Source organism: Ascidiella aspersa, chromosome 1, assembly GCF_963924565.1.
Source record: "Ascidiella aspersa chromosome 1, kaAscAspe10.2, whole genome shotgun sequence".
Classification (NCBI taxonomy): Eukaryota; Metazoa; Chordata; class Ascidiacea; order Phlebobranchia; family Ascidiidae; genus Ascidiella; species Ascidiella aspersa.
This window is the reverse complement of record NC_139447.1, coordinates 5058112-5080646: the sequence shown is the minus strand read 5'-3', so window position 1 is coordinate 5080646 and position 22535 is coordinate 5058112. Positions and strand designations below refer to the sequence as shown.

Below are 22535 nucleotides of genomic sequence, written 5' to 3'. Positions count from 1 at the left end.
GTTGTGCAAACGCGTAGCGTACTACCTTGTCTGACAAAAACAGAATAAAGTGGCTGACGCACAGGTCCTTAGGGCCCCGTGGTTATTCCTGTTAAACCGTTACCCTCTCTCTAGGAAATCGGTTTTCCCTTGTCAAATAACAGGATGCATAAATCGCTACTTTAGATCGATAAGAATCTCACTTGTAGCAACAACTAACCTATACATACAGAATAGCGGATGCGATTTTTCTGTGCATCGCTCCTCCACTATAGGTTTAGGGCAGCTACCGTTTTTTTTTTTGGTTTCTTTAATAAGTCCACCAATTTAAGCAAACAGAAGCTAGAATTTGTATGAATTCACAATTTAATTTGCTTTTTTTTAATGAGTTGATTTTGCTGCCGACTTCTCTACTCCAGAACTCTTTTCCTGGAAATTTACTTTTTGTTCAAATTGTTTTTTTGACCCATCGCTACATTTTTATGAAAATATTGCAGTAAATTGAAAAGTTTAAACTCACCAGGTCAAGTCCTATACTGAAATTATTTTGCGTAAGAAGTCAAGAACAAGTTAAATTATGGTGGCTTCGGTGCCCTCAAGTCACGCCGCTAATCATTCACTAATTTCATTGCCACAGTGCTAATTATTATAGGTTTTAGATCACCGCTTCTAAAGAATTTTTGTACTTTTTTCAACTTCTACACTTTATCATTCTCTGTAGAATTTCACTAGCTACAATAATGATACATCGTACACCTTTTATTTTTTATTGTAAGTTATGACACTATAACATGTCTGGCTTGTAGAACAAGAGGAGAAAATAAAATGATCATAGTTAGTTATCGAAAAGGTTAGTATAAAGTGTAATAAGGACGTTGGTAATAGTTCAACCATCATACAAGAGAAAGGACATAAAGCTAAGATGGGCTTACACCTCATCACAAGAGAATATTTAATTTTAGTGGACTCATGTTGAAAGTTACGTAAGTACATGAAATGTACAAAAAAATTTATCCGCGAAAAAAAATATTTTGCACCTTCTCCATGAATTACCCCTTCAAGGTAAAGAACAGAGTGCTTAAATCACATAACAATAATGAAGTATTATCTAAGAACATCGGCTTTGTAAAATTTGCGGAACGCCACGACAAAGCACTGCCGAAAAAGCGCGGTTTAACCAACAATTAGGCAGAGAATGCCACAATTTCTATCTACGCAAACGCTACATTCCAATGAAATTGCAATGTTCGACGCAGCGAGTGTATGACGCACACGAAACCGCGCCGCTAAGCTAAAGAGAAAGTGCAATCGTTGCGCAGATCAAGTGCATTACTGTGGCAACCGGTTCACGTTATGTTCGATGATACAACATACTAACAAAACCGACGCATTGCAAGCATTAAACCAGGCTGGTCCAAACTTGCCAGCATTTGGGACTAACATATAAATTAAAGTATAAACTGTTGCTACCAGGAATAGTCATATTAATCAAAAACAGCTCCTCTGGTGATTGTAATTTTTAACCAGCGTTTCGGCAAACTATGCAAGCCGCCTTTGTCAGGGTTATTAAACCAGGTTGCCAAAATGTTGGTTAAAAATTACAATTACCAGAGGAGCTGTTTTTGATTAAAATTACTATTCCTGGTAGCAACAGTTAGTATAACAAGTTATATATTGGTCCCAGATACTGGCTTTGAACCACCCTGGTTTAATGCTTGGAATGCTGTTTATGATTAAAATATAAATTGTTTTTTTTGGGGCGGGAATCATACACAACAGGTTGGCCTGAACCCTGGCATCCGGGTCAATGTGGCCAGCGACATCGCAATCTGCGTTATATTTTAATAACAAAGTTCCTCGAGACACAGATAACATTTCTTGAGTTATTCTGGGACAAATCTGTAATAAATTAAAACTCAAGTTTCGCGCGACACTATTTGCGATACAGTCAAACGTTAGAGTGTTTAAAGAGCAAAAACAACACAGAAAATCTTGGCAAAACACAACATCCAGGGGTGGTTATTTTCAGAAATATGCTGTTCCGTTCCAAAAAATAAGAAACTACAATGGAGTCTAAATGCACACGGTGCAAAAGCGTTATATTTTTATTCAAACTGTATTTTTTTAATTATCACTATACACCATTTTCAGTGTTTATTCGGACAACCGGTAGGTGGCAGGTAGGTTTCGCCACAAAAACTATATGAAGTGGTAACGTTTTATTTGAATTATGGGATACTGCTCAAAAGTTAAATAGGAAAATAGTGTGTAGTTAAGATAAATACTTGCATTACGTTATAAAAGTGATAATGCGAAACGGCATGTGTCGTTGGCGTGAAATAGTAAACGGTCAGTTAACAAGTTTAAGGCTTAAGGCTGGCGGCTTGTAATTCGCAGCCAATTTTTGACCACCCTTGCTGTAATAAATTCTGACCGTCCATGGTAATACAAAATCGACACCGTGAATATTGTACCAAGAAAACAAAGCGATATACAAGTAGGACTACGCGCTAGGAAAATAATTTCAATGACAAGCAAATACTATTGCATTGGGCAGGATTTCAATGTGCCACATTGTACGTTGTTTTGATCACGTAAATGTGGTGGCTGTACATTGCTTCTGTTGGAGGAAAATTAAACAATCTAGAGATAGGTTCAGTTATATCGCACTTGTAGACTAAATCGTTTAGAAAAACAATTTTTTTTTTGATCAAATAAAAGTATATTGACAAATTTTGCGTTAAAATAACAAATAACAATTTTCTACCAGAAACGGCAAATAAAGAAAGAAAATTAGTGAAAACATTTTTTTAGTTGTGATTTGAAAGCATGTTTTGGTCGATAGACGCTTTATTGATGCATTTCCAAAATCTCTCAGAGTTTCAAGCCTAAATGCTCTTGGCATCCCAAGTAGACGCAATCCGCATGAAATCTTGTCAAGCATCATATGTACCAGTGGAATTAAAAAAGAGATTAAAAGGGCAAATAATTCGAAGATTATAGCCAAAGCAAGGGACCAGGACGTATGCTTTAAATGCAAAGGGAGTTGTACAAAAAGTACATAATACTGAAAAGAATCAATTTTCATCGTTTTTGCTCTTGTCTCGGCATGCTACGATTCCTTGATGCCCGTTGGCGCGACCTCCAAAAGCTTCTGCAGAAACTCGGTGAAAGATTCTAAAAGTAAGAGTTGGTTTGCAATTTTATGTTAAAGAGGTTGGGGAATTTTGACCAGTTTAAGGGTGTTTTTCAGCCAATTAACAAAAACTACGTATACTTTACATACTAAGAATATCAAAGCCCAAATCTTGAAGTTGAATAAAGAGTTATTTGAAACGTTCAAAATGATACCTACTTCTGTATGGGCTTTGATATTCTTGCCACGTGTAAATACAACTTCCACCCATTATGCTCCAAAGTTTACACACTGCTTCAAGCCAAGACACATTTTTAATGTCAGACAATTTTCACAGAATAATCGTTTGTTATTGCGACCTATGTTAGTTTTATGCCGTGTTACCTAACGCAACAAAGTGAACAAGAAATAGATGATATATTTTTAAGACCCTATACCTAATTTTCGAAATGCTGCCAGGTGTTAATGTTTTGTTTTTTTCCTCTTGCACCTTCCGTTTTGGTAAAATTATTATATAGGCTAAATGTAATGTTTATCGAGTAACGCAGCCTTTACTATTCTCTGATTTACATTGTTGGACACAAGTCATTTTAAAAAAGATTTAAAAAGTCCAAGTCAAGTCTATAGCAAAATTTCCAAGTCATGGTCAATATTAAAACAAGTATAAACTTGAAGTCAAGTTATTGACATAAAAATGAGACGCTATACTAATGCAAGTGGTAACCTCGTCCGATAATGACAATATCTGAACTAAAAAATAACAAAAACGTAACATATAACAGGCAAGTTGTTTTACGTGTAATAGTTAAGATAAATAAATCAAATTTTTGAAGAAATGTTTAATGAATATATTTAATTTTTAAGTCATATAATATATAAAGACTTAAGTCTAAGTCAAGTAATTTATCCCCAAGACAAAAAACAGTGACTTAAGTCAAAGTCGTTGAACTAAGTCATTACAACACTGCTGGCTTCTATCAACTAAGGCCAGTGCCTCCCAACCAGTGGATCGCGAAGCATTTCTAAATGTTACAGTTTTTCTATTAGATCGGGAAATTATTGCATTATCATTACGTAACATTGGGTGTAAGCTTGTCCCCAATCAAGCCTCGACTAGATCTGATAATATCCAGTATGCAACCTCAAGTTTCGCATTAATAGTCAATTGCATGTGTATATATTATTTCGTTTCTCATTAAACTTTTTTAATTCGTTTGGTTATATTTCATTCTGGGTCGCACAATAAAACTTGCATTAAACGTGGGTCGCGAACTTAAAAAGGGTTGGAAAGCACTGGACTAAGCTACGTGATAAACTGAACAAACTTATTTTGCTACCGACGTTAAAAGAAATTTCTTACGCATAAAAGTAAGGCGAATTCCGAAGTGCACGAAAGGAATGTAAAAGAAGAGGCCGCTCAGAATGAAGAGGCTCGCATAGAGGTACGCCCAAGCGGGTTGTGTGATGATCGGATAGAAGATGAGGTACAAAGCGATGAGCACCACAACTGCTGGAACAAACAACGGCACCTGGACAAAAAGTTGTTGTAGGTTAATCAGACGTGCGTCAGGTCTGTGTAAACAGAATGTTCATTTAGCGTATTTTTTAATACCGAGAAGAGAGAACTCTATTAGCACCGAACGGTTACTCAATTATGAGAAGCTCAGATAATGAACTTTGTGTCAAGCTTTTTAAATAATTAATGCTAATTTGAACGCAGCTGTCTATTTTTATGCAGATGTACAGCATACTACAAATAAGAAAAGCTCAACCTCAACCACAATGAGAAGTTTTACATACAAATCGCTGACTAATGATAATTGTTTTCTAAACAAAATCACAAAATGTTGGTTTTGCGTCCGAGTGTGTGTCACTTGTATCGAAAGGTTATAAGGCGAATAAAGGTATTCCTTAAGTAATACGTTGATACTCAATGAAAGGTTTGGTAATTTAACAAGACTCGCTCATTTTTTATACGTCCATCCTGACATTTACTGTTCGACCATAGGACCCTGCGGTGATTTTACCACGCTTTTAGGGTCACATGGTGGAGATTTTCACGCTATAAGTCTTATGCTATTGGCGTTGGTGGAAAATTTCACGCTTAGGAGTTTTATTTATAATTTTTTTACTTGATGGTGGAATTTAACACCATTTGTTTACAAATTTTCACCCCAAGGTGGATTGTTACAACCTTCAAGTTTTACAGTGTGTAATTTTTTCCCAATTCAAAAGTATGCAAAATAATTAAGAGATAACGTTAAAGCTTACCATATTTTGCGAATTTCCACGCCAAGGTGGATTATTACAACCCCAAATTTTACAGCGAGTATAGTTCAATAGTTGTCCAAAATAATTAAGAGATAACCTCAAAGCTTACCTTATACCAATTTTAACATTATTTACTAATTTCCACCCCAAGGTGGATTATTACAATCTTCAAATTTTACGGTGCGTATACTCTTTCCAATTTAAAAGTTGTCTAAAATAATTAAGAGAAACCGTCGTAACTTACCTTGTACGGTCTCTCGCGATGCGGTTGGGTCCTCCTTAGTACGATTAGAGCAAGTGCTGATCCTCCATGGAAGACCCACATACTGAACGAGAAGTAGTTCACCAATGAGTCGAAGTCGTTCGGTATGAGAACAGCCAATGCAATCAGTGTCTGAACGAAAATGTTAGTTTAGTGCAGTGATTCCTGACCTTTCTTGGCTGACGGCACCCCTCAAAAATAATAAATTAAATTACGGCAGCCCGACTGGAAGTGTACTACTGAAATGTCGCTACGAATGGAACTGGAAAATCATAATCAACTTAAAACATGTAGGATTTTTCATTTGATAATGGATCACCGTAAACAAATATAGTTGCATCAAGAAGCTTACTAATTAAACAAAAATCAGGTTTCTAAAAATCTCAAATATCTATCAGTACCCTTGAGCATTAGAAATGATGCAACAGGGCGCCGCGGCACCCCGGTTGAGAAACACTGGTTTAGTTTTATCAATCCAGAATATTTCGTCTAATTATTCCCTTTGATTTGCAACAAAGTCCGTGTTTGCATATGTTTTCTACATGCAGGTTAGTATATTTTGTAGTGTATGTGCTAACCCGGTAATATATAATTAACTTGCAAAACTTTTTCGGTCCTGACCCGGGCTGTCGTCATTGCCATTTGCGTAAATCTGGTTGAATATATGAAAGCTTGTTGTGAGCAAGGACAACTGACAATTACGGCGACGCATTTTATCTAGGTTCATCCACTGACCCGAAATAGGCCACAGAGGTGTAATATTTTACAATGTATGCTCTCACTTTGCAAACCTTTTTTGCATTAAGAAGTTTTGAATAAAGTTACAAGTTGCCATGACAATAAATTACGAGGCAAGTCAGTTTAATTAAAATGCTTGACCTGTATGTGATTGCATGTAATAAAACAAAGTGTGCCGCAACTTATATTATTTTAATTTAGTGCTCTACAGGTTGAAAAAAAATTACCTCAAACGTTAGGCTTTTGTTGTGCTACAGATTCAAAACAACCATGGAACATTTGCTGCAGTAGCTGGTAACAGCTAGTTGCTAGCTAGTTCATGATTTTGAGTAAATTTTTTTTCAAATTCGATGGTTGATGGAAGCTGAAAGCGGAAGTAATTGCACACGAAAGTGAACTATCAACAAAACAAAACTGCAAAAATGTGTTGTGGGATAGGTTGCGGAAAGTGTACAAGTTGTGTGCTGAAATGTGTGGATTGCGTTGAGCGCTTCTATTATTTTGTTCTTGTATGTTTTTGAACAGCTACCTGTGGTCCATGTAACAAGCAGCATAAAATAATTGCATTGGGGGGGGGGAGGCCTAAAGTACAATTAGTCGAATAAATCCCACACCTACAAAGATCCAAGTCTCTCGATAGTTAAAAGAAACTTATAATAACAATAAAGCTAAATAATTCTGCATTTTTTTCTTTATTGGACAAACAGTCATTTTGACCACTCGCGGTAATTCTAGGTTTACGACCACAACGCGGCAATTCTAGTGTTAAGCGTCAAAAGTGAATTGTTGTTGTTTAAAAAAAAATGTCACAATTGTGGATTCCAGCAATACTGTGACGGATTTTATCAAAAGCCAGTAGTAAAACGGCGTCGTTCCTCATTAGAAAATATCCTCAATATCATATTATATTTAAGCCGTAAACGTCGCCTTATTTAACTAGTCATGAGAAGGCCTATACGATTTGATCAGTCTATTTCAACTTGCCCTTCTTGAAGCACAGATGCTAGTCGCAATTTTTGTTGTTAGAAACAGCAACGAATTGCAAGTTCGGTTCCCACCCTGAAGTTTAAGTACACTCCTTGAACCACTAACTTACGTTGAACATTATGGATGTGACCGGTGTTATCCTGCGACAGTTGACCATCGACATGAGTTCGGGCATGTGACCGTTCCTTGCAGCCGCGAAGAGGATTCTGCCAACGATTAAAGACGGTCAGTCGGTCACTCGGCCAGTTGGTCACCGGTCCAATGGATGCGAGCAGTCTGGTTATTCGGGCCACTTGTTTAGCTAAGCATATTTAGACAGTTGTTAGACTCCCATGAAGAAATTGGGCGTATATCATAAAATATGTCTTCGAATTACGACTGTAAGTACAGTAGAAAAATCTAAGGCATTTCTCTTCAAAAGAAATATATATACCAACCATATGCTATCTGCCTTTACAATTTCCTGTTGGCGGCCCCATCAGCTTCACAATTTAGCACTGCGCATGCGCACGCCGTACTCGGGTAGTTTTACGCGGTTCTACTCGAGTCCCGCTACGACTCTACAACCTGTATTCTTCCGACCCTGCAGCGTGTATTTACCTGGGTCCAGTGATTGTGTATCCGTTGCACCCGCCAAATGTTGAGATGGCGACTCCTATCGGCATAATCCACGCGAAAACACCAAGCAGTTTTGCGCCGAAGGTCTAGAAGTTAACTGAAATGTTAGATGCAGTATGGCAAACGTTGTAAGACTCGGTAACGTTTGTTGACAAAACATTGTTTAAATTAATTCACAGTCATGAAGCTTTTGTAATTTAGAGTTGAATCATTTTCAGAAAAACAAAGTTTTATCTAAATTATCCAGGTTTGGTCATTTTAAATTCATCAACAAATCGACTAAAACAAACATTCAGCGGTGTCATTTCACTTAGACAAAATAACATATCATTATATTAGAATATTTTAGAAATGCATCGTTGACAAAAAATGATGCACGAACACTCAAATCATAATGCCACTTTTAAGCAAACGCTATATTTTGTAGAGACCCACAGGCCCTATGACCACTTTTTTCAGGCAAAAAACTCAGACTAAAAAAGTCGTATTGACCATAGAAGTCAGGACTTCAAAAAAGCCCCCTGTCCACTTGCAGAAAAAGTCATTTATTTTATTATTCTTAATGACGGTAAGATCATTTCGGATTTCTGGAACGATTTGACAACACATAGAAACATATTAAAATTCGGCACGGATTCTCCTCCGTTAACTTGCGCTAACTTACCACGGCGACAGCTCGTGACGCCATCATCTGTATTGTTGATAGGGCGGCGAGGTAGGCGACGTTTGTGAGAAGGTAGACGAAGGTGACCAGCGGGATTCCAATCATAATCGCACGAGGAAGGTTTCTGTGCGGAATCAAAACGGCAAATGTTTTCGCGGATCGTCAGTGTTGTAAACAAGTCAATTTAAAATGACTTAAGTCCCGATCAAGTCATTTGTGAAAAGACTAAAGTCTTAGTCAAGTTATTTCGAAATAACTAAAGTCGCAGTCAAGTCATTTGTGAAAAGACTTGAGTCCAAGTCAAGTCATTTTTTTTAAAACTTAAGTCTAAATCAAGTCATTTTGAATAAATGACAAGTCAAGTCATAATTAGAGCAAGTCAATTTCAAGTCATGTCCTTGTCATAAAAATCAAACGTTAAACTATTACAATTAGTAAATTAGTCCGATTAAGAGCAATAGCTCTTCTAAAAATATAACAAAAAACAATATTGCAAACAAAATGATTTACGTGCAAAACTTAAGACCAATAACCAAATTGTATAATGAAAAATGCCTAATGAAAACACTTTGTTTAAACCCAATTCCTTTTTCAAAACGACTTAAGGCAAGTCAATTTATTTGTCCAAAAGACTTAAGTCAAGTCAGGTCATTTGAAAAACGTGACTTAAGTGCACTTAAATAATAGGAAAATCTACCTTAACCATAGCATTAAACCTTTTCTCAAATTGCACACGAAAGTAAAGTTTGGTGCCGCTCAGTCATTCAAAACATTCGGAAAAAACGGCCTTTGCCCGCCATACCCACATGTTAGCCCACTCATTGACTTACACAGACGGGTTCTGCAACTCCTCGGTGATGTAGTTCAGCTGGTTCCAGCCGTCGTACGCCCAAAGGCCCTGGTAGAAAGACGTGCCCAAGGTCCCCCACTGGATTTCCGAAGAGAAGCTGTTGGGAAGGTTGTCCGTCATTCCTGGGTAAATTATTCATGTGTGATAAACCTCTGTCGTTTGAGGGCGCCTTGATTTACTTTATGCGCCTTTAAATTCCGAAAACGGACTCTCTAAAACAAATTGTACGACGATTTAATGCAGCGTTTCTTAACCGTGGCACGACCACTGAGGGTGGAACGGAACATTCTTCAGGGGGCCACAACACACGCATGGCTTATTTTAATAATTACCCTGTTCAACTTTTTTTTTTTTTGGGGGGGGTTGTTATGTCTGTAAAGATCTCTCTTATAATGTTATTTGAAGTATTTTTCGAATTCGTGAGCAAGGGGGTCACGAAGTGTTCAGTGCTAATGACAGGGAGCCATGACTCATAATAGGTTAAAAATCCCTGATTTAATGCTGAAGTAAACGTTGTTTTTTAACAGAAAAGTTGTTCAGATGTTGATTAGACCAGACATAGACGCAAACTGCAGCCCACGCACCTTGTCCGGCTCGACAAGCAGTTTACTCCATCCCGCTGTTTGTTTACCATTACACTTTTTTAACAAAAAAAAAAAAATTTTCATTTTCATATTACAATATTTATCGACCTTTCCATATTTTTTTATCATTTTGACAAAATAATGCTGTTTTACAACTTATGTAAAAAACATAATCACAATAAATTATGTATATATCGAATCCACTACTTAAGATCTCCGAGACTATTTTAGCCACAATTCAATAACCCCCGAAGTGTGGCGGCGTATTAAAACGCAAGAAGAAAGTGAACTTCACAATATTGAAAAAAAAACTTTAAACTGTGCAAAACAACACCAGCCTGTTGTGAAGAATGTTGTTTGAGGGAACTCAGCACACGGCTCTTAAGTATATCATGGCATAATTAAACGTGCAAATAAATACCTTAATGTAAACAATTGACACATGCTATCCCATACCATTGTAAGTTCCAATACATTTGGCAATAAACGAAATACGGGAAGAGGTTAGAGGACTTTGATTTTTAAATAAATTATATTTTCTGTACAAACAACCAGGTTCGATTTTTACTCACCAACGGCGACCGCGTAAAATCCGGCGCCGACAATTATCAGCAGAACCAGCAACTTGGCGACGGTGAAGACGATTTGAACCCGCTCTGCAACCTTCACGCTCATGCAGTTGACGGAGGCCACCAGCACTGCGAGGCAGAAGTAAACAAAGTGTTGTAAACAAGTGCTTTTGAAAAGACTTTAATCCTAGTCAAGTCATTTGTAAACGAACTAAAGTCCAAGTCAAGTCTTTTTGAATAAATAACAAGTCAAGTCCCAGTCAAGTCATAATTAGAGCAAGTCAATTCCAAGTCAAGTCCTGGTCATAAAATTAAACGTTAAGGCAGCTATTAAATTTGGGAAACTATTCCGAATATGGGCAATACGTCAAAGTCATTGACCTAAGTCAATACAACACTGGCAACACGGTTGTTAATTATTCATTGTTTGTCGGCAACAACGTGCTCAAATGGGCGTTGACGCTTCAGCAAAAAAGGGGTGCGAGTTGCGACAACTGGTTTCGGGTTGGCATCATTCGCGAAATCAATCCACCACAAAGGGGGCGTGTGTACAACCCCGGCAAATTTGAATGTCGCACTGCACGACTGAGAAGACGCTAATTTAGATTTGTACTCTTTTCCAGACAAAACAAAGTTTCGTCTAAATTATCCAGGTTTGCTCGTTCTCAATTTATCAACAAACCAACTAAACAGCAATCATAGCAAACAGTCAGCGGTGTCATTTTCGTTCAGGCCAAAAACATACCATTCTATTAGAAAATTTTAGAAGTAGGCTATATCGTTAACAAAAAAATGCTAATACCACTTTTAAGCAAACGATATATTTTAGACCCACTGACCATATGAACAATTCCTTCAGATAACTTTTTTTTCTGGCAGCAAATTCAGACTAAAAAAAGTATTGACCATAAAAGTCAAAAAATACCCATATAATTTTTGACCGCTAATTATTCATTGTTCTTCGGCAAAAACGAGCTCAAATAAGCGTTGACAATTCAGCAAAGAATGAGTCGCGAGTTACAACAACCGGTTTCGCGTTTCACGTTGGCATCTTTTGCGAAATCAATCCAGCACAAAAGGGGGCGTGTACACAACCCCGGCAAAGTTTGAATGTCGCAACTCCGTTTGTAACAACGCTTACTGGGGATTAAAGAGGTATATATAGTTATCAGTGATGTAATGACTTAAGTCAATCACTTGACTTAAGTACACTTAAGTCACAAATGACTTGACTTAAGTTTTTTGGACAAATGACTTGGGTTAAAACAAAGTGCTTTCATTAAGGATCTTTCATTAAAAAAATTAGTTATTTATCTTAAGTTTTGCACATAAAACATTTCGCTTGCAATATGTTGGATTTTTGTTATTTTTTAGTAAGGCGTATAATTGCTCATAATCCGACTAACTTACCAATTGTAATAGTTTAACGTTTCATTTTTATGACAAGGACTTGACTTGAAATTGACTAGTTTCTGTAACTATGACTTGGCTGGGACTTGACTTGTCAATTATTCAAAATGACTTGATTTGAACTTAAGTTCTTTCAAAATGACTTGGCTTGGACATAAATCATTTCAAAATGACTTATTTACAAAACTGATAGTTTATCTCCAATCCGTGTTACATTTTGCACAGTTCTGTTCAGCACATACATACGTGTTACGAATAAATCTAATAGTAAAACCGAAAACAGTTCAAAATCCCCAAGGGTTCACGTGTAAGCAAGATTATGACTGTTAGGGACACGACGGGGTTCCCCAAAACATGTGGATTGGGGGGCGAAGACCCTATAAGTATTGTAATTAGACATTTAGACATAGAAGTACTTGTTGTCGTTGGTCGCTTTGCACTTAGTGTGTAACGGAAATTACACATTTTCGTGCCGTTATCGCTGGCAGACACATGTATAATAGATTAGCGCGTCCCGTCAAAAGAATTGACACGGCTGGTTAAATCACACCTGGGGACACAGTTTTATTTGGGGAGAAGTTTTTTTTCATAAAATACTGTGGGTCGGTTGTTTGATATAATTATAGGTCTACTCTGAGGAAGAAGTAGGCCATAAGCCGGTTCTGCAAACTTTTCAACTTTTAAGAAGCGGTTCGTGCAAACCGGTCAGAACCGGTTGGATCCCACGACTATAGTTAAAGGATTAATTACCTTAGTCTTAACACTTTATCAACGCAAATCGCCTCCGGTTATAGAAAAAATACCTTTTCCGTGGCACCTAACATCAGCCTTGGACAAGTAGATTGATTGTAGCTTTTTAAACTTAGATTGAAATTGAGATTAAAGCACCTCTGTCTTTCCGAATTCTTAAAAAACGTATTTCTACTACTCTTGAACTAGAATTACATTTGATTTTATTGACAATCAATTTTATATAAATCGCATTTATTCTCATAAAACGCGAATGTTAAATACGTGGTGCGTCTTATTGTTACCCCTTTTAGCATAACATATGCTTTTCAGACTGTAAAAATTACGTGTTAAGTCGTTCCAGCTGAAGAGTTTAATTCAAATTCTTTGTTTCGACTGAGAAACCAAAAATGCCGTTGGACAAGTACTCTTTTTAGGTAAAATCCAAGTTATATTAAAGAGTTAGAGCACACAAGTAATCCACGATTAAGATTAGAATTAAAATTATCCGCATTTTGATCTAACTCATTGAATTAGAAAACTAGAATTGACTAGATGTCCAATTCTGCCTAACATACAGTCTGTTACATGATGTACAATGCTTTGGCCCTGAAAACCGAGGAATCGAGTTCACTTACATATGCAGCATGCGCTGAGGAGTTTAACAGCCATTGCCGAAACTTCGTCGCCTTCGTTGAAGAACGGTCGCACCACATATTCGCCGAAAACCAGACCTTCAAGGAAAAATGTAGTACAAAGGTTAGACAGTGCGAAACTATTACCAGGTAATTTGCACGGACAAGCGCTTCTTCGTATTACAAGAATGAAAGGCGATTTAAATGCAGGTGAAGTATTTAAAAATAATATTTTTGTCACCAAGTTGTTTCACTAGTATCGCAATTTTCGTGCCTCACACAGTTTTGACCAACGAAAACAGTTGGTTTAATCGCTTATTTGCATACAAATCTACTGCAAATAAAATAAAACCCATAAAACATTATTAGACCTTCAAAGACGAGAAGAAAAAGACTAATCTAAAACCAACACAATCAAAAAGGTTTCATGTCTTAAAGGCGGTATAGCTATAAACCCATTACTATAGGCCAGTGGTCGGCAAACCTTTTCCGTCACGGCCCTAAATGCACTTTCAAGACCTATTGAAGGCCCAATACGTGAAACGAATGACGTCACAAAGTTACGTCATTAAACCCTTTATCTTAAATCTTGCTTGTGGTGCGAAAAGTTTATCGTTTCATAAAAATTTACCTTTGTAGCGTTTTTTTTAACTCACACGGCGCAAAACACCTTAGTATGCATCACGTCTTTTGACTTAAACGATTTAATAAAGGCTGCACTGTTACGCAACAATGAGCAAAAGTAAAAGCCACAACATTTTTTCAATACAGTACAGTGAATGTAATTGTACTGCTACCAATCGGGCCACAACTACATGACAAAACTGGAATATTAAAAATTAGGCCGGGCCAACAGTTTGCCGACCACTGCTATAGGCAGTGCTACTTTAAACTTGGACTCGTATTACCTATGATTGCAACAGCCGAAGGCTTGAGAACGATGGATGAAGTCCAGGCGAACAGAAAGGCAGGAACAGGACCGAAAGCTTCTTTTAGGTACGGGTACTCCGCCCCTGATTTCGGGATCATCGTTCCCAGTTCGGCGTACGTCAGAGAACCTGTTTGAGAATTCGGTTTTAGTGTGCATCATGAAAATTTGTCGATTAACAAATGTCGTAACACCATGAACAAAAAGGATTCGTGGTATCCGGCTATTTACTCGTCGTTGTAGCCATAGCTAATAAACGCTCGTTTTCCGACGGTGTATTTTGCACCGGATGACCTCGTCGCGTCGCTGCTTATCGCATACTTCAGAGAAGTCCAGATTTCTTCAATTTAATCTATAGTCTTTTTATTTTTATACGTTTTAATTTATAAGCTGGCCAACGCATTCTCGTGTTAATTATTATTAAACCTGATGAGGTCAGCTGTTATCTGCTACCGAAATGTTAGTTTGTAACAAAGTTTACACCAGAAGAGCAAATTTCTATCTATTAGTTATATAGTTCCATTAAAAAATGTTCTTTTTTAAATGTTTATATTACCAGGTTAAATTCAAAGCAATAAAAACGAGATATAGGCTAGGACCAAACATCATTAAAAACCCAAAGTTGATGTCAAATGCCTATTTAAAAACATTGAGATGTTCTTGGCAAAAATGCGTATATATTGCTGTCCAATATTAACGAGGTGTCCATCAAAACTATTTATGTCATTTGCCATTTGTTAAAATTGTAAACTTCGTGGTCACAGTTGGATTCTTATTTTCGCAAATGCGAAAAAACACACATATTTGGTCCCGGATTTTTAGTTTAAGCCGCATATTAAGGTTTTACTATAAACCTAATTGAAGTTAAACTTTTAATCCCACTATGTGTTCAGCGTAACTACGCACACAATCTAATAAATCTCATGATTTCCTAAGTGTGACGTCAATCGCCGATAATTTTCTCCCCAACGGCAAAGGGCTCGCATAGGAGGTCGATAATTTTTTGATTTGCGACAAGCCGTTTAGTTGATTGTCGACCAAACGTTCTACGCAGCACTGCGCGGCTAATTGAAGGCCACTTTAGGTAAGCTAATAACGCGCGATCGATGTCCCACGGCGTTTTTTCGTGAAACTTAATGCGCCGTATCGCGCCACTTCGCAGAACCACACACATGTTGGGTCACTGAGGTTTAAGGTGTAGTTACAAGAACGTAAACAAACTTTTTAGGTTGATTTTTTCAAAATGAAAGTCATACGAGTTAAAAAAAAATACCATCGGTAGATTAAACAAAGGTTTTCCATTTGAATTTAACACTTTAAACGTAAAAAAAATGTTTTTTGATTTGTTCAACTATACAAAACTACAACCAAAATCGTTAACTGAAGATCATGCATGCAACCGCGTATCTCCACGCTTATGTTGTTTTACAGTTTCGCTCTGAAAAAATTCTACCTCACGTTCGACGAACTTGGCATGCAGAAGAATGATAAACCAAATTATTAAACGATAAGCTCAACGAGCGGTTCGTGGTACTTTCAATTCATTCCCAACCCTTTAAACTTATTGTATCGTTCTACACATGGCTATTTAGCGCAAACCTGCATTATAACTAATTTTGCCGTAAAAATATTCTTTAATGGTTGTGAATCGACATATTTCTTAATATATTTTTTGGTAAAAGTCTTTTTAATTTACATATTTATTTATTTCGGTTTGTAAAAGTTAATCTTTTTTGGTTTATATAGTAATATATAAAAAAACACAAAACAAGTATTGAGCTTCAACAACTTGAAGTTACAAAATCAGAAGAGAAGCGATAAGAAGGTTGTCAGAAAAATAACAGATTAACCCAGTGTTTCGCAACCCTTTTTGGCTCGCGGCACCCTACAGAAATTATAAATAGTTCGCGGTACCTTTGCTCGTAGAGTGGTTAACTGTAACGTTAAAATAAACGAAATTAAAACAGCACAATAACTGTTCAACAAGGTTGGAAAAATCTTTTTAATATTTTGCACTTTATCGTACACAAAAATTGTATCAAGAAGCTTACCAATAGAGCAAAAATTGGAATCCTAAATATTTGAAACATTTTTCGCCACCCTTGAGCGGTAAAAATGGCAACCTATAAAGTGCCGCGGAACCCCGGTTAAGAATCACTGGCTTAACCTTTTAAACGATAAGTTTCACTGTGAATACGTGGCTCACCGAAGGTTGCGACGAGTCCACAGAGAAGCCAGATGACGAGGCTAGCTCCCACTGATCCAACGTTGCGGAGGACCCCCACTGGAGAGACGAAGATGCCACTTCCCACCATGGATCCCACGATCACGCTCACTCCTCCAAGAAGAGTAATCTGGAGTATGACTTAAGTTAATGACTTGACTTAAATTCACTTATGTCACTGTTTTCAAATTCCTTCACTTGACTTAAGTATTTTGGTAAAAATCATTTGACATGACTAAAGTCTTTTCGGCAAAATGACGGGAAAAATAGCAATAATCTTTTTTAGGTAATACAAAATAACCCGGCCCGCGGCTAACTTTTTTAGGCAAAAAAAAACTTGTTAGTTGTTTTTTTAGCCTTATCTGCATCATTGATCGACAGATTCAGTGAGTCTGTGATAGCTTTCGATATACATGTGTATTGTGCATGCAAGATCTCCTTTTTGACACGGGCCGCCGAGATATTTTCTGTTTCTCGCTTGGCCCGCTGCGAAAACTAATTGCCCACTCCTGAACTACAGCAATCCACGTATCTGTTGCTCATAGGCCACCTTTACTCACCTCTCGCTTCAGTCGGAATTCATTCAAGTCTCCCGACGTTGAAGTCGTGAGGCATTTTTCCTCGTTGTTGTTTTCCGCTTCGTCCTGCTTCGTCATTATTCCTGGAGCTTCTCAAAACCCAGAACCAGTGAGAAAACCCTAACTATACTGGAAACTGCTAGAGCGACAAGAATAATGGTATTTAAAGGGTTATTAACACGAAAGAGACCGATTTAATGTCCGCTTATCAAAAATATTCACTAAAGATTACAGCGTAAACTATTTCAGGGATTTAATTGCACAATTTATTTGCCTCATTCAAACACATTGGCTGAAGCATATTTCGCCATAAGACTCGTAACAATCAACACTGGGCGGACTAGAATACGACAAGGTTCCTTAAGGGACTTTATACGTTCATCGGGACACGACATAATATAATGAGGAAACTACACCTTTAAAACTGTTTTGGAGACTTATGTTCTGATATTAAAAAACTCGTAATGTCATGACTACTCTTGGCACAACGCTGTATACCGGCGAACAACGCGTATACCTATTGTCGAACCCGGCTCTCTGTTTGCAAACCTTCTTTCGGAAGTAAAATGCAGCGGAAGTATTATGACTGACATCATGCACCGCAAGCCTTTCGCGTCCAAGATAAATTTGATTCTTGGATAGCGTTGGCCTCACTGCTTTTACGCAAAAATTTTACTAAAGTCCCAGTCAAATCATTTGTAAAATAACTTAAGTCCCAGTCAAAGGCCAAGTCATCAGCTGCAAAAGTCGAGTCCCAGTAGAGCAGTGGTTCTCAACCTTTTTTTCACTGCGTACCACCTCGAGCTTCTATGATCTTGTTGCGTACCAACAAAATGTCAAAAAACTCAACTTTACTCAAAATGTATATAGGATTATTAACAGGGGTAGATTAGCTAATTAGTTAGCCCGGAAATTTCAAAACAAATGCGGCCCACCTCAATAAAGTTTCTCTTTTTCAACTTGCAAGATACTGGTAGTCAAGTTTTGTAATTCTTTGTTGTTTTGCTATGATGTCATAAAAGAAATTTGCATAGATGTTCCGGAAAGATAATAGTTCCTACTGTTAAAGAAGCATAAAAAATTTAACAATACAATCATTACGATGAATGTATAGTTTACAATAAAAAAAATGCTTAACCCTTTAGTAAAACTGTTAATTTTACTTAAAAACATACTGCGTACAGCGTACCACCCAAAATGACTTCGCGTACCACAGGTTGAGAACCACTGCAGTAGAGTCATAATTAGAAGAAGACAAGTCACTTGTTATAAAAACTAAACGTTAATCTATTCTATTTTTTAAACTTGTACGATTATGAGCAATAACTGAATTAAAAGATAAGGAACACGCAACTATCATGCCTTTCGACAGAAACCAGTCATGTTGTAAAGCAAGGGTCTCAAACACGCGGCCCGCGGGCCGCATGCGGCCCGCGAGAACATTTTGTGCGGCCCGTGTAGAAATTTTGGATTTCCAAGTATTTAACCATATTTAAGAGCCACATATCTTTTTTAGTCAGATTTGAAAGTTAAAATTCACTCTAAAATTGCTTCAAAAAACTGAAACTATGCTCACCAAACTTCACTGTCATATCACTTTCAAACGCTATCATTTATGCGGTAAAAGATCTACTATTACGTCACATTCCCTGTTCAACTCTGTACAGTTGTCACAATAACGCTGGAAAGTGCGTCAGTCAGGTGTTAGTGTAATTGGTTATCTCATAATGTATAAATTGATTGTCGAGTTGTAGGCTTTGATTGTTCTAGCCTAGTATTGAAATAAATTTCTATAGCTTAAAAAGCTAAATTACACTTGTCTTTTGCTTCAAAAATGAGAAAAATCACAGACGAAAGAAAAGTTTTTCAAGATAAGGGGGAGGAGTTATATTTTGTCACCGCGGTCAGAGGTACTAGTTAATTGCCTTATTTGCCAGCAGAAGATCGCTGTTATGAAGAAGTATAACAAGGGTTTGCACTTCGAAACAATGAACCGCGATAAATAATATGCTTACCAGGGCAAAGTAAAAAAATAAAAAGTTAAACCAGCATTTTGCAAAAAAAGAAATTTCTTTGCCAATATTAGGCAGTCCGCATCTGCAAGCAACTCTAAGATTTGTTTCTGCTGACAATTTGAAGCCTAATATCGAGATCCTTGTCCTTGAAAAACGCTGCCAGTAAAGTAGCCAGAACAAATAACTGTAGCCTAAAATCAGCCTGCATGTGTTTATATTACATTGTGTTCTTATTTATTGTGAATTGCGGCCCTTGGGCATTTTACACGTCCTCATTTGGCCCTCAGAGCAATTTGAGTTTGAGACCCTTGTTGTAAAGCGACAGAAATCAATTTGGATTGCTGTTCAGGCTTTGTGCAACCGGAAGCAGTAGTGTCAACACAACGTTACTTTTTTTCGCTTGATGAATGTGACGTGCATCCCCCGGCGGATGCTTTCTTAGACTAAGTTTACCATCCACGCCAAGTGCCGGATATTACACGTGCAACAAACCAAACATCTTAGAAACGGATAATAAGTTTTTTGTACAAATAAAGCACAATTGTAAAGCATTTGGCAGTCGGCCTATTAAATTACAATAGGGATATTGGAGCTACATGAAAAAGTAAAATTGTATTTTTTTTTTCAGTTTGAGCCGCAATTGTAGCATCCAGGGTTATGTTAACCTAGAACTAAATCTGCCGGAGCGTTGCCTAAAACTAAGTTTATATACGGACCTAAAAGGGTGAAGTTGTTTTGTATACTCGGGCGTTTTGAAACATTGTGAAGGTTTTTTTTTTAATTTTGAAGAACAAAAATAGTTATCGAATAAGCTAAATTGATTAATAATATGCCTAATAACAACAAGTTATGTTTTTTTATAAACGTTCTTAAAATACAGCAAAACGTTTGCAACTTCGAAAAACTCCACAACGGCGAGCACCTATATAGAGTTTTCATATGTTTTCATATATAGTTGTCATATATGGTTAGCTGTTGCTGTCTGAATTTACTTTTGACTTTACATTTTTGCTGCGCCTTTCAATGCATTTCGCAGAAAACAAACGACGTCGAAACAAACAGCTATACAAAAAAGCAATTTCAAGCTAAGCGGAAACACATCCGCTCTGCGATAAACCAACTAAAATGTCACACGCGTATCGTTCTGTCGTTTGCCAGCACGCACCTAGTTCACATGCCAAATACTTCTGGGATGTTTAGCTTTTAAAGCTGTAGCCTGCCGAGGGCTACGTTGAGTGATGAACTGCAAAACCGCGTAAAACAACCAGGCCTGTTGCATTACGGCGTACACGGCCTTGAATTTGGTTTTGGTAAAGTCGGCGCACAGCTCCTCCATTGTTTGGCTGCGTGCTCCCCCAAATTGCCCTGATACTATCTCGTGGTTGTTGCTTCGTACTGGGAAAAACCTCAACAACGTTCTTTAGCCCAGTCGTAAACAGTCATGCCATCTTTGAAACAGCTATAGTTAACATTTCGTTAAGCGCCGGAAATAATAGTTTAAACAGAAATCGTAATTTGATCCACTTCATGGGGCGCTTCAACAACAAGAGTGAAAAAGGGACACGTTTATTTTGAATTGGCCATAAATAATGGTCAAAGAGCGGACGGAAGACTTGAAACATTCTCAATTGTATTATCGACAACAAAGTCTGGTTTATGGCAACAAGTGGTAGTAAAACATCAAGTGGCCAGCAGTATAACAACAGAGACAAGCGAAATCAGCCCTGGCTTGAAAGCAATTAAAATTTCACGCTTTTGTGCGTTGCACTGTTCGATGCGCAGTCAGTAAAACCGCTGAGCAACTTTTAACCGTTAAACGGGAGTTGATAAAAGGAAAATGATAGGAAAAAGTACTGGTCATGAAACGCGTTACTGTGAGTCTACTTTGTAACCTTATAATTTTCATCGAACAGAAATGCTCTCCTAACCTCGTCGGTCACTTCTCGCTTAAGGGCCGCACGCTATACTTCAAGCACTGATACTGTTGTAGGGCTGTGGACTAACTTAGCTACTCTGTGAGCTATCGCCTGTTTAACCTGACCACGATAAGAACATCTATATAAAATGGTAAAGTGACGTATATGTCTAGGCGCTTACATGGTGATACGACTGTGATAAAACCCGCAAAACACACAACTACGTTTACCGCACAAAATGCTCTACAAACTGTCTAAACATAAAAGCTTCTTTCTTTGCTACATTGTTGGGTCTGCACCGGCCAAATCCGCGCCAGCCTGAAATGCACAGCGACAGGAGTATGCACATAACTCATCTGCTAGCAAATTTCGCCGGTTCGCCAGCACTATGTGACGAAATACACGACTGGCGCAAAACCCTGCGCTGGTGTCGTTTGAATGGCGGCCTATCGAACGAGGGCCGGAGTAACACGAAACTCTACGGAAATAGTCGACCAGCAGCCTGCTGTTCGCTGTCAGTAGTAACCCAACTCCGTCGCCGCACCAAACACTGCTACATGTATAAGTCGCTGTCGGTTACAAATTCGCCACTCGCGCCATTTGCGTGATGGCGTAATACTGGTTCCACGCAGTTAAATCAAACTTGCAAAGCGCCGCAATCAGCGAGACTTGATGAGCCTTTACCTGAGCCGTAACTAACACTAAGCATTGAGGGATTAAGTTCAGTTGAACCTGGTTACGCGTGGTTTGACCTCACGAGCTTATTCATGTACAATTCCACCTTGTGACCGAAATGCAAACGCTTGCACATTTTCGAAACAACTATTAGGCGGAAGCTAAAAGCCAATACCGATGGAGTAATTTGCATTGCCCAACAATTACAATTACGAGATATATTGTTTGTAAAACTCGAAGCACCTTCGTAAGAAAGGCACCTTCGATTGAAATGTTCGATTAAAGTCTTAATTGAAAACAATTTCGTTTCCCAAATTAGGTACAATTGTTTTCCTGTTTCACATATGAAGCAAAGGATGTAAACTTCACCCCGCACCCTTCGGAGACCTTAACGGATCGGCCTACCAATTTTAAATGGATTTTCGCTGCCATCTTTTTAATGCCTGTAATATACAAGAATCGCACATCGGATAAAGATCGATCCAAAGGCTTATCCCCACTGGATTATGGAATTCGCTGTAATTATTAAAACTTTTCTCAATATTGCAACCACTTTGAATTGATCGAACATAACAACTCGCACTGCCCTTGCTTTAAGGGTAATCTGGGGTTCACTAATCGGTCACTAAAATCACGGCTTCTCTATTTTAGGCAAAGGGCGCACGACCGACGCTGATATCTGATAACAACGGCGTTTATGGAACATTGCTGCTTCTCCGTTCAACCTGCAAAACTTCACGTAGTGTAGTAATAATCCAGGTACGGCC

At 37.8% G+C, this 22535-nt stretch overlaps 2 protein-coding genes across 2 annotated transcripts in view; one reads left to right on the top strand and one right to left on the bottom strand.

Annotated features, from left to right (window-relative positions):
• The window catches only part of LOC146166684 (uncharacterized), a 142487-nt gene that overhangs the window by 13390 nt on the left and 106562 nt on the right, over nt 1-22535 (top strand). The gene's annotated exons all lie outside the window — the stretch shown is intronic.
• LOC146166694 (b(0,+)-type amino acid transporter 1-like) lies at nt 2458-17283 on the bottom strand. The gene is made up of 12 exons (XM_083388834.1): nt 17145-17283; nt 16567-16714; nt 14341-14490; nt 13436-13531; nt 10662-10787; nt 9486-9627; nt 8656-8779; nt 7974-8077; nt 7483-7579; nt 5631-5780; nt 4476-4644; nt 2458-3156 (listed from the first exon to the last, which is right to left on the bottom strand). The coding sequence occupies exons 1-12, from the start codon at nt 17238-17240 to the stop codon at nt 3092-3094; spliced, it is 1467 nt and encodes a 488-aa protein (XP_083244960.1). The 5' UTR covers nt 17241-17283; the 3' UTR covers nt 2458-3091.